At 48.6% G+C, this 12,319-nt stretch overlaps 1 protein-coding gene across 1 annotated transcript in view; it reads right to left on the bottom strand.

Moving 5' to 3' along the window:
• Positions 1-493: 493 nt before the first annotated feature.
• The window catches only part of LOC121879240 (cytochrome c oxidase subunit 3-like), a 30,337-nt gene continuing 18,511 nt past the window's right edge, over positions 494-12,319 (bottom strand). The window contains exons 3-5 of the mRNA XM_042385840.1: positions 10,375-11,181; positions 10,136-10,240; positions 494-606 (exon numbers count right to left, since the gene is read on the bottom strand). Of these exons, the coding sequence (XP_042241774.1) occupies positions 494-606; positions 10,136-10,240; positions 10,375-11,181 (1,025 nt within the window). The remainder of the gene's footprint in view (positions 607-10,135; positions 10,241-10,374; positions 11,182-12,319) is intronic.

Consider the following 12,319-nt stretch of genomic DNA (forward strand, 5'->3'; position numbering starts at 1 on the left):
AAATAAATTGGGGCGTCTAATCTACAGGTGAAGTAGACATAGGTGCCAATTCTGCAAATAATCCCATTTGAGTATATATTCTCCAACAACCCCCTGCCCCTCTCCACCCCCTCCCCACCCCCCTGCCCCCCCCCCTCCTTCAATAAAAAAAAGTTAACTCCCTATGCCATTAAGAATGAACACACCCAGAGACACCTGGTTTAAGTTTGCCTCGGTTTCATAACTGAGGACCGTGTCTGGAGGCTTTGAGTTTAAATAAATGATGAAATATTCGGATCGTGTGACGGACCACTGAAGAGGAACGAGTCGTCATAAGAATTCTGATAGAAAACGGATGTAAAGGCAAAAAGAAGGAGGGGGAACTATCATACCTATAAAAAAATATTCCCAAACTTTATAAAAATACGTAAGGCAGCACCGTTTACCTAAGTGTCAAAGGTTATGTAATAAATGTAATCAAGACTACATTGTAATTGTAGTGTAATGTAATGTACTAATAAAGGTCACTTGTCTTGTTCTCGCCCACAGCTCCTGACCGTAATGTCATCGACCGTACTCCCAGGGACCCAGAACCAAAATATAACATGGCCTTAGCCTTTAGGGAATCTAGGTGAGTAATGATACCATGTTACATTTGTCGTCCCAAGCCCACAACTCTCTCTCTCTCTCTCTCTCTCTCTCTCTCTCTCTCTCTCTCTCTCTCTCTCTCTCTCTCTCTCTCTCTCTCTCTCTCTCTCTCTCTCTCTCTCTCTCTTTAACTTCAGATGATCGATTGGTATCTCATGGTAAGATAGTGCGCATATTTTTGTTGTTGTTGTTTGTGTTGTTTGTGTTAAGATAGAGAGAGTGGAGAATGATTGAGTTGCGACACAATATAACATTTGAAGACCTGGAAAGATGTTAGTGTTGGTGTATATTGTGTTTCTGTTTTGTTGGCGGTATTCTTTCTTTCTTTCTTTCTTTCTTTCTTTCTTTCTTTCTCTCTCTCTCTTTAATTTTCATTCAGGCTATCTCACTCCTTTACTCTATTTTCTCCTTCCATTCTTCTTCCCTATTTATCCAGCCCTTCCTCTCTCCTTCCCTTTCGTCTCACCCTTCACCCTCCTTCTCTCCCTCTCACCCCTCCCCCTCACCCCCTCACCCCCCCACTCACCCCCTCACCCCCCCCACTCACCCCCCTCACCGTCCCTCACCCCCCTCACCCTCTCTCTCACCCCCCCCTCACCCCCTCCCCTCACCCCCCTCACCCTCCACTTAGCCCCCTCACCTCCCTCTGTCCCCTCACCCCTCCTCCCCCCCCACTCACCCCCCTCACCCCCACTCACCCCCTCACCCCCCCCCCACTCACCCCCCTCACCCCCTTACCCTCTCTGCCCTCTCCACCCTCTCTACCCTCTCACCCTCTCTCCTCACCCCTCGTTCCTCCCTCTCACCCCCTCACCCTCCCTCTCACCCTCTCACCCCTCCCCTCACCCCCCTCACCTCCACCCCACCCCCTCACCTCTCTCTGCCCCTACACACCCCCACTCACCCCCTCCACCTCCCTCTCACCCCCTCACCCTCCCTCTCACCCCCCTCACCCCTCCCTCCCACCCCCACCCTCCCTTACCCCTCCACCTCTCTCCTCACCCCCCTCACACCTCCCTCTCATCCCCCTCACCCTCCACTCACCCCCCCTCACCCCCTCCCACACCCCCTCACCCCCTCACCCCCCACTCACCCCTCACCCTCCCCTCCACCCCTCACCCCCACTCACCCCTCCACCCCCCTCACCCCTCACCCCCCCACTCCCACCCCCTCACCCTCCCTCACCCCTCACCCCCACCCACCCCTCCCACCCCCCCCCTTCCACTCACCCCCCACTCACCCTCTCACCCTCTCACCCCTACCCCTCACCCCCACTCACCCCCTCACCCCCCACTCACCCCCTCACCCTCCCTCACCCCTCACCCCACCCCTCACCCCCTCACCTCCCACTCACCCCCTCACCCCCCCCCTCACCCCTCACCCCCACTCTCCCTCTCACCCTCCCTCTCACCTCATCTTCTCCCATGACCTCTAATTTCCATCAATGGCTCTTTCCCTCACCTTTATCTCTCCCTGTACCCCTTCCTCTCTCCCTCAGGCTCTCCCTCAGGCTCTCCCTGGGGTCGTAAGTGTCCGGAAGCCTCGTTGTTTCACGCGTCAGGCGAGATGGCACAAGACAAATTGTGTTTTTTGCCTCGCGGTGTGGAATGCCTGGCTGGCTTTCTTCTGGGTAATGTTGTAAAATGGTGGCGTGTGGTGCATATGTTGTGTGTGTGTGTGTGTGTGTGTGTGTGTGTGTGTGTGTATTATAATTTCGACTAAAGTCATACCTTCCACACATCACACACACACACACACACACACACACTCAGATGACAGTATTAATCAGCTCTACTGCTCGCTTACCTGTGTGGCTAATCGTCTCTCAATTACTCGCTGCGACACATCTCATTAGACACAGGTAAGAGCACCCCTTCACCCCCGTCAGGTGCGTCATTACTACAGTAAATCGTGACTAATCTCATTACTGCAAAACTATTCAACCAGTAAATCGGTTTGATTATCACCGAATGCCAGGTGAGTGCCAGTGTGTCAGGTGAGTGTCAGTGTGTCAGGTGAGTGCCAGTGTGTCAGGTGAGTGTCAGTGTGTCAGGTGAGTGCCAGTGTGTCAGGTGAGCAGTGTCAGGTGAGTGCCAGTGTCAGGTGAGCCAGTGTGTCAGGAGTGTCAGTGTGTCAGGTGAGTGCCAGTGTGTCAGGTGAGTGTCAGTGTGTCAGGTGAGTGCCAGTGTGTCAGGTGAGTGCCAGTGTGTCAGGGTGAGTGCCAGTGTGTCAGGTGAGGTCAGTGTGTCAGGTGAGTGCCAGTGTGTCAGGTGAGTGCCAGTGTTCAGGTGAGTGCCAGTGTGTCAGGTGAGTGCCAGTGTCAGGTGAGTGCCAGTGTGTCAGGTGAGTGCCAGTGTGTCAGGTGAGTGCCAGTGTGTCAGGTGTGAGTGCCAGTGTGTCAGGTGAGTGTCAGTGTGTCAGGTGAGTGTCAGTGTGTCAGGTGAGTGCCAGTGTGTCAGGTGAGTGCCAGTGTGTCAGGTGAGTGTCAGTGTGTCAGGTGAGTGCCAGTGTGTCAGGTGAGGTCAGTGTGTCAGGTGAGTGTCAGTGTGTCAGGTGAGTGCCAGTGTGTCAGGGTGAGTGCCAGTGTGTCAGGTGAGTGCCAGTGTGCGGTGAGTGTCAGTGTGTCAGGTGAGTGCCAGTGTGTCAGGTGAGTGCCAGTGTGTCAGGTGAGTGCCAGTGTGTCAGGTGAGGTCAGTGTGTCAGGTGAGTGCCAGTGTGTCAGGTGAGTGCCAGTGTGTCAGGTGAGTGTCAGTGTCAGGTGAGTGCCAGTGTGTCAGGTGAGTGCCAGTGTGTCAGGTGAGTGTCAGTGTGTCAGGTGAGTGCCAGTGTGTCAGGTGAGTGCCAGTGTGTCAGGTGAGTGCCAGTGTGTCAGGTGAGTGCCAGTGTGTCAGGTGAGTGTCAGTGTGTCAGGTGAGTGCCAGTGTGTCAGGTGAGGTCAGTGTGTCAGGTGAGTGTCAGTGTGTCAGGTGAGTGTCAGTGTGTCAGGTGAGTGTCAGTGCAGGTGAGTGCCAGTGTGCCAGGTGAGTGCCAGTGTGTCAGGTGAGTGCCAGTGTGTCAGGTGAGTGTCAGTGTGTCAGGTGAGTGTCAGTGTCAGGTGAGTGCCAGTGTGTCAGGTGAGTGCCAGTGTGTCAGGTGGTGCCAGTGTGTCAGGTGAGTGCCAGTGTGTCAGGTGAGTGCCAGTGTGTCAGGTGAGTGTCAGTGTGTCAGTGAGTGCCAGTGTGTCAGTGAGTGCCAGTGTGTCAGGTGAGTGCCAGTGTGTCAGGTGAGTGTCAGGCAGTGAGTGTCAGTGTCAGGTGAGTGCCAGTGTGTCAGGTGAGTGTCAGTGTGTCAGGTGAGTGTCAGTGTGTCAGGTGAGTGTCAGTGTCAGGTGAGTGTCAGTGTGCAGGTGAGTGCCAGTGTGCCAGGTGAGTGCCAGTGTGTCAGTGAGTGCCAGTGTGTCAGGTGAGTGCCAGTGTGTCAGGTGAGTGTCAGTGTGTCAGGTGAGTGCCAGTGTGTCAGGTGAGTGTCAGTGTGTCAGGTGAGTGTCAGTGTGTCAGGTGAGTGCCAGTGTGTCAGGTGAGTGTCAGTGTGTCAGGTGAGTGTCAGTGTGTCAGGTGAGGTCAGTGTGTCAGGTGAGTGCCAGTGTGTCAGGTGAGTGCCAGTGTGTCAGGTGAGTGTCAGTGTGTCAGGTGAGTGTCAGTGTGTCAGGTGAGTGTCAGTGTGTCAGGTGAGTGCCAGTGTCAGGTGAGTGTCAGTGTGTCAGGTGAGTGCCAGTGTGTCAGGTGAGTGTCAGTGTGTCAGGTGAGTGCCAGTGTGTCAGGTGAGTGTCAGTGTGTCAGGTGAGTGCCAGTGTGTCAGGTGAGTGTCAGTGTCAGGTGAGTGCCAGTGTGTCAGGTGAGTGCCAGTGTGTCAGGTGAGCCAGTGTGTCAGGTGAGTGCCAGTGTGTCAGGTGAGTGTCAGTGTGTCAGGTGAGTGCCAGTGTGTCAGGTGAGTGTCAGTGTGTCAGGTGAGTGCCAGTGTGTCAGGTGAGTGTCAGTATATCAGGTGAGTGCCAGTGTGTCAGGTGAGTGCCAGTGTGTCAGGTGAGTGTCAGTATATCAGGTGAGTGCCAGTGTATCAGGTGAGTGTCAGTGTGTCAGGTGAGTGTCAGTATATCAGGTGAGTGCCAGTATATCAGGTGAGTGTCAGTATATCAGGTGAGTGCCAGTATATCAGGTGAGTGCCAGTATATCAGGTGAGTGTCAGTATATCAGGTGAGTGCCAGTATATCAGGTGAGTGTCAGTATATCAGGTGAGTGCCAGTGTCAGGTGAGTGCCAGTATATCAGGTGAGTGTCAGTATATCAGGTGAGTGCCAGTATATCAGGTGAGTGTCAGTATATCAGGTGAGTGCCAGTGTGTCAGGTGAGTGTCAGTATATCAGGTGAGTGTCAGTATATCAGGTGAGTGCCAGTATATCAGGTGAGTGTCAGTATATCAGGTGAGTGTCAGTGTATCAGGTGAGTGTCAGTATATCAGGTGAGTGCCAGTATATCAGGTGAGTGCCAGTATATCAGGTGAGTGCCAGTATATCAGGTGAGTGCCAGTATATCAGGTGAGTGTCAGTATATCAGGTGAGTGTCAGTATATCAGGTGAGTGCCAGTATATCAGGTGAGGTCAGTATATCAGGTGAGTGCCAGTATATCAGGTGAGTGCCAGTATATCAGGTGAGTGTCAGTATATCAGGTGAGTGTCAGTATATCAGGTGAGTGCCAGTATATCAGGTGAGTGTCAGTATATCAGGTGAGTGCCAGTATATCAGGTGAGTGCCAGTATATCAGGTGAGTGCCAGTATATCAGGTGAGTGTCAGTATATCAGGTGAGTGCCAGTATATCAGGTGAGTGTCAGTATATCAGGTGAGTGCCAGTATATCAGGTGAGTGTCAGTATATCAGGTGAGTGCCAGTATCAGGTGAGTGTCAGTATATCAGGTGAGTGCCAGTATATCAGGTGAGTGTCAGTATATCAGGTGAGTGCCAGTATATCAGGTGAGTGCCAGTATATCAGGTGAGTGCCAGTATATCAGGTGAGTGTCAGTATATCAGGTGAGTGCCAGTATATCAGGTGAGTGCCAGTGTGTCAGAGTGTCAGTATATCAGGTGAGTGCCAGTATATCAGGTGAGTGTCAGTATATCAGGTGAGTGTCAGTATATCAGGTGAGTGCCAGTATATCAGGTGAGTGTCAGTATATCAGGTGAGTGCCAGTATATCAGGTGAGTGTCAGTATATCAGGTGAGTGCCAGTATATCAGGTGAGTGCCAGTATATCAGGTGAGTGCCAGTATATCAGGTGAGTGTCAGTATATCAGGTGAGTGCCAGTATATCAGGTGAGTGCCAGTGTGTCAGGTGAGTCAGTATATCAGGTGAGTGCCAGTATATCAGGTGAGTGTCAGTGTGTCAACTGGAGATCAAATAATTGGAAAAATGGTCATTAGCGATGAGTCGTATTACTAATTAATTCATTGGACAACAACGCTTTGGCTCCGGCTCAATAGAACATATGTATCCGACTAATGTTACGGCGTTAAGTTCCAATACATATTTATTTTTTTAGCATATCGAGTTTCTTGACCGTATTTCATGTTGTTGCCATTTTTTTTTGTTTCTTGACCGTATTTTCTGCTTTTTTGTGTTTGGGTGTTGTTTTTTTGTTAGTTTTTTGTTCACTTGAAATAAATAAGAACACCTGATACTTCTTAATACTGTTTGTTATAAAAAATCCAAGTAAAATATATCTGCTGTGATTTGATAGCGACTGGGATCATGGTATGCCAAATGGGTTTACGATATATTAGTGTCTTCTTTGCTTCTGGGACAACAAGTCAACACTTGAAAGGTTATATGGTAATTGGCAGTGCAGTAATCAATGGGCAATTATATGGGAAAGAGGTGATTTGCTAGGGAGGTTGCCTACATAGAGAGGGAGATGGAGAGAGGAGAGAGAGGGGGGTGGAAAGAGAGAGAGGAAGAGTAGAGAGAGAGGGAGAAAAGAGAGAGAGAGAGACAGATGGACACACACACACACACACACACACACACACACACACACACACACACACACACACACACACACACACACATAGACAGACAGACAGACAGACAGACAGACAGACAAAGACCAGAAGACAGATTTCACAACCATCACCACCGCCAATACAGACTCAAGTACTCCAACACACACACTCAATATCGACCTAATTATCGCCATTAACTCAGCCGTAACAACAATAACTCATTAAAAAATCTGCCACGTGAAGAAAAAATGATAATAATTAATTAGACAAAGACATATCAATCCACAACGTTCCCTAATAAGGATATTTTTTTCTTAGACAGACATTCAATCATAAATAAACGGCATTAGGGTCCAAAATAATCTATAGACGATTTATTTAACACGCGAGGGAAGCGGTAGACTCACTCTGGTTAATTCCTTTATCATAATTACAACCTTTACACCTGACCTTATCACCTCACCTGTCCACCACTCACCCCACCTCCACCCCACCTCACCCCACTCCCACCCCACCTCCCTCCCACCACTCCACCCCCTCCCACCCCACCTCACCCACTCCACCCCACCCCACCCCATTCACCCACCCCACCCTACCCCACCCCACCCCACCCCTACCCACCCTACCCACTTGACAGACGCAACGAGGCGGAGGTAAAACGATATTTAATGTATATGATGGATATATTTAGCTGTTTATATAATGTGTTTATTAATTTATTCAGTTGTATATTTATTCATGTGTTTAGACGTTGTTGTTTATGTTTAGTTTTGTGTCTGTCTGTCTGTCTGTCTGTCTGTCTGTCTATCTATCTATCTATTTATCTATCTACTCCTCCTCCTTTTCCTCCTCCTCCTCCTCCTCCTCCTCCTCCTCCTCCCCTCCTCCTCCTCTTCCTCCTCCTCCTCCTCTTCCTCCTCCTCCTCCACCTCCTCCTCCACCTCCTCCTCCTCCTCCTCCTCCTCCTCCTCCCCTCCACCTCCACCTCCACCTCTCCTCCTCCTCCTCTCCTCCTCCTCCTCCTCCTCCTCCTCCTCCTCCTCCACCTCCACTCACCTCCACCTCCTCCTCCTCCTCCTCCTCCTCCTCCTCCTCCTCCTCCTCCTTCCTCCTCCTCCTCCTCCTCCTCCTCCTCCTCCTCCTCCTCCACCTCCTCCTCCTCCCTCCCTCCTCCTTATGCCCACGGTGAGTGCAAATTCTCTACGATGTTATGAGAATAAGAGTATTTTTCATCAGTTTAAAACCCAGGTGGGGCGCCAATACTAAGACAGGTAAAAGGACAGGTAAAAGGACAGGTAAAAGGACAGGTAGGTAGGTATTCCTGTCTTTACCTGTCTGGGCTACGTGACACCTGGCCCACTTAGCTGACGCCGTGAGTTGACCTTGCAAATGTCTTGGAGTCTATGTTTGGGGGTGGGTGGTGGGGGGGTTGGGGAGGGTGGGGAGTTTTGACGAGTGTGTGTAGGGGAAGAGGTTAGTGTAAGGGGGAGGAGGAGGGGGAGGGGAGAAGGGGAGGGGGAGGAAGGGGGAGGGGAGGAAGGGGGGAGGGGAGGGGGAGGGGGAGGAAGGGGAGGGGGAGGAAGGGGGAGGGGAGGAAGGGGAGGGAGGGAAGGGGAGGGGGGAGGAAGGCATGGAGAATTTACGAGAGATTGATAGGGTGTGTGTGTGTAGGTAGGGGAGTGTGTGTGTGTAGGTAGGGGGAGGTGTGTGTGGGGGGAGTGTGTGTGTGGGTGGGGGTGTGTGTGTGGTGGGGGTGTGTGTGTGGGTGGGGAGTGTGTGTGTGGGTAGGGGAGTGTGTGTGTAGGTAGGGGGAGTGTGTGTGTAGGGGGAGGTGTGTGTGTAGGTAGGGGAGGTGTGTGTGTAGGGGAGTGTGTGTAGGGAGGGGGGGAGTGTGTGTAGGTAGGGGAGTGTGTGTGGTAGGGGAGTGTGTGTGTGTAGGTAGGGGAGTGTGTGTGTGTGGAGGGGGGAGGTGTGTGTAGGTAGGGGGGAGGTGTGTGTGTAGGGTAGGGGGAGTGTGTGTAGGTAGGGGGAGGTGTGTGTGTGAGGTAGGGGGTGTGTGTGTAGGTAGGGGGAGTGTGTGTGTGTGTAGGGGGAGTGTGTGTGGTAGGGGAGTGTGTAGGTAGGGGAGTATGTGTGTGTAGGTAAGGGAGTGTGTGTGTGTAGGTAGGGGGGAGGTGGGAGTATGTGTGGGTAGGTAGGGGAGTATGTGTGTGTAGGTAGGGGAGTGTATGTGTGTGTAGGTAGGGGAGTGGTGTGTGTAGGTAGGGGGAGGTGTGTGTGTGTGTGTAGGTAGGGGAGTGTGTGTGTGTGTGTGTGGGGGGGGCGTGGAAATCACAACCTGCAACTTGTGTCATGTCAAGTAAACAATGTAAACAACAGGTTGGTCGAGCTGTGGTAGCCAGTGTGTGCGTCGCCTTAGGGAGGAAAGTCTGAGATGATGAACGTAAATATTTCAAGAGGAAGGTCGTGGCAGGGTCTCTCCCAGGATCACACAGTACGGATACACAAGCGTCCCAAGTTTGTAGAAAAATATGCAAACCGCGAAAGTTGAGGCAGAAGCAGGAAGTGGCAGGTTCTTGGTCGCATTCCTAATGTGTGTGGAAGCGATGGTGGCAACATCTGACATACACACACACACACACACACACACATCAAGGCCGAGATTTTCAAAGGGTTATATATGTTGTTTTTTCCTTCCTGCCTTTAACTTGTACCGACACAACACGTCAAAAGTTGTGTGAGAGAAGGAGAGTCTCAGTGCCATTTCTTCTTCATTTTAGCTGCCCGTTTTACGTCATGGTTTAAGTGAGTCTGTTAGATGCGCTTTATATTCCCAGTCGTGTGTGTGTGTGTGTGTGTGTGTGTGTGTGTGTGTGTGTGTGTGTTGGAGAATTCGAGACGAGAACTTGGAAACATTCGCTCAAGATTTATTATTTTTCCATTTTTATTGTATTTTTATTTTTATTTTTTTTATTCACTGATTGTTGGACGACACTAGTTTTTCTCCTTCTTCCTTTCGCCTCTTCCTTCTCCTTCTCACTGTCTGCTTCTTTTCCTCCTCCTTCTCTTCGTCTCCCCTCCTTCCTCTCTATCTTCCTTTTCCTCTAGTGTCTCCTGCCTTCACCCTTTCTCTGTTAGGTTAGGTTAGGCAAGACGTGTCACCTGAGAACGTAAATAGCTTCGTTTGTACGTGTGCTTGACTACCCAGGGGGATCGATGGTGCAACAGAGGTGGTGGTGGTAGTGGTGGAAGGGGGTGGAGTTTGGTAGGTGGGGAGGGAGGGGAGGGGGAGGAGCCTTGTTACCATGGTGACGCAAACATGGTACGTGGCTGTGAGTTCGCGAAAGTAAACAAACAGAAAACGAAATTACACGCACAAACACACATCGACTCGAGTAAACAAAAGCACACAAACATATACCCACACATACATACTAACAGACAATGCTTATGGATATACATACACAAACACAAACACCTAATCCCAAACCCATACACAAACACGAACCCATACACAAACACGAACCCATACACAAACACGAACCCATACACAAACACGAACCCATACACAAACACGAACCCTACACAAACACGAACCCATACACAAACACGAACCCATACAAATACGAACCCATACACAAACACGAACCCATACACAAACACGAACCCATACACAAACACGAACCCATACACAAACACGAACCCATACACAAACATGAACCCATATAAAACACGAACCCATACACAAACACGAACCCATACACAAACACGAACCCATATACAAACACGAACCCATACACAAATACGAACCCATACACAAATGAACCCATACACAAACACGAACCCATATACAACACGAACCCATACACAAACACGAACCCATACACAAACACGAACCCATACACAAACACGAACCCATACACAAACACGAACCCATATACAAACACGAACCCATACACAAACACGAACCATACACAAACACGAAACCCATACACAAACACGAACCCATAAACAAACACGAATCCATACACAACATGAACCCATACACAAACACGAACCCATACAAATACGAACCCATACACAAATACGAACCCATACACAAACACGAACCCATACACAAATACGAACCCATACAAACACGAACCCATACACAAATACGAACCCATACAAACACGAACCCATACAAACACGAACCCATACACAAACACGAACCCATACAAACACGAACCCATACACACAAACACGAATCCATACACAAACACGAACCCATACACAAACAACCCATACACAAACACGAACCCATACACAAACACGAATCCATACACAAACACGAACCCATACACAAACACGAACCCAAACACAAACACGAACCCATACACAAACACGAACCCATACACAAACACGACATACACAAACACGAACCCATACACAAACACGAACCCATACACAAACACGAACCCATACACAAACACGAACCCATACACAAACACACATGAATTATTCCCCTTTCTAAACACTCGTCCTGTGTAAACGAAACTTATTAATACATATATTACATACATATAATCAATAATCAGTTTCACATTACAAAATATATAACTCGTAATATTTCAGTAGCCAATAGCCGAAGTATTTTATTTTTATTTTATTTATTTATAATTTTTTTATTAATTTCTTGGTTTTTTTTAATATTACTTTAGGTTTATGTTTATTTTTTATTGTGATTTTCTTTTGTTATTTTCGATTTTTATTGATTGTTATTATTATTATTATTATTATTATTATTATTATTATTATTATTATTATTATTATTATTATTATTATTATTATTATTATTATTATTATTTAGGGAGGTTAATAGTGAGTAATATAAAGTGAAAGGAATTGTATTAGGCTTTTTTTGGTATATTTATTTGTAATGAAAGGATAAGTATGTATTATGCTAAGTGGTATAATACATTTTAGTAATTAGAGTCAATGGTGCGCGTATTAGACTACTTTAGAAAGAGTAATGGTTATGGTAGCTACCCACAACAACAACAACAACAATACCAACAACAACAACAATACCAACAACAACAACAACAATACCAACAACAATAACAACAACAACAACAATATAACACCAACAACCACAGCGCCCCCCCCCCTACCACAGAGCTAATGTGGTGATATATACCGATTGGCAGGTAGTATGCTCTCTCTCTCTCTCTCTCTCTCTCTCTCTCTCTCTCTCTCTCTCTCTCTCTCTCTCTCTCTCTCTCTCTCTCTCTCTCTCTCTCCCTTTGTCAGTACATCACACGCCATTTTCTAATCCATAATTCGTTGGCTAAATTCATGTTATGATCCTGTTAAAATCCGTTTGTCCATCTCTCCTTTAATTACCTGTGTACACCTACTTCCTTGTGTACGTCTATTTCCGTGTGTACGTCTACTTCCTTTGTACGTCTATTTCCGTGTGTACGTCTACATCCTTTGTGTACGTCTATTTCCGTGTGTACGTTTACTTCCATGTGTACACCTATTTCCTTGTGTACGTCTACTTCCTTTGTGTACGTCTATTTCCGTGTGTACTTCTACTTCCTTGTGTACGTCTATTTCCGTGTGTACGTTTACTTCCATGTGTACACTTATTTCCTTGTGTACGTCTACTTCCTTTG

The sequence above is a fragment of the Homarus americanus genome, unplaced genomic scaffold (genome assembly GCF_018991925.1).
Source record: "Homarus americanus isolate GMGI-L3 unplaced genomic scaffold, GMGI_Hamer_2.0 scaffold23009, whole genome shotgun sequence".
In the NCBI taxonomy this organism is placed as follows: Eukaryota; Metazoa; Arthropoda; class Malacostraca; order Decapoda; family Nephropidae; genus Homarus; species Homarus americanus.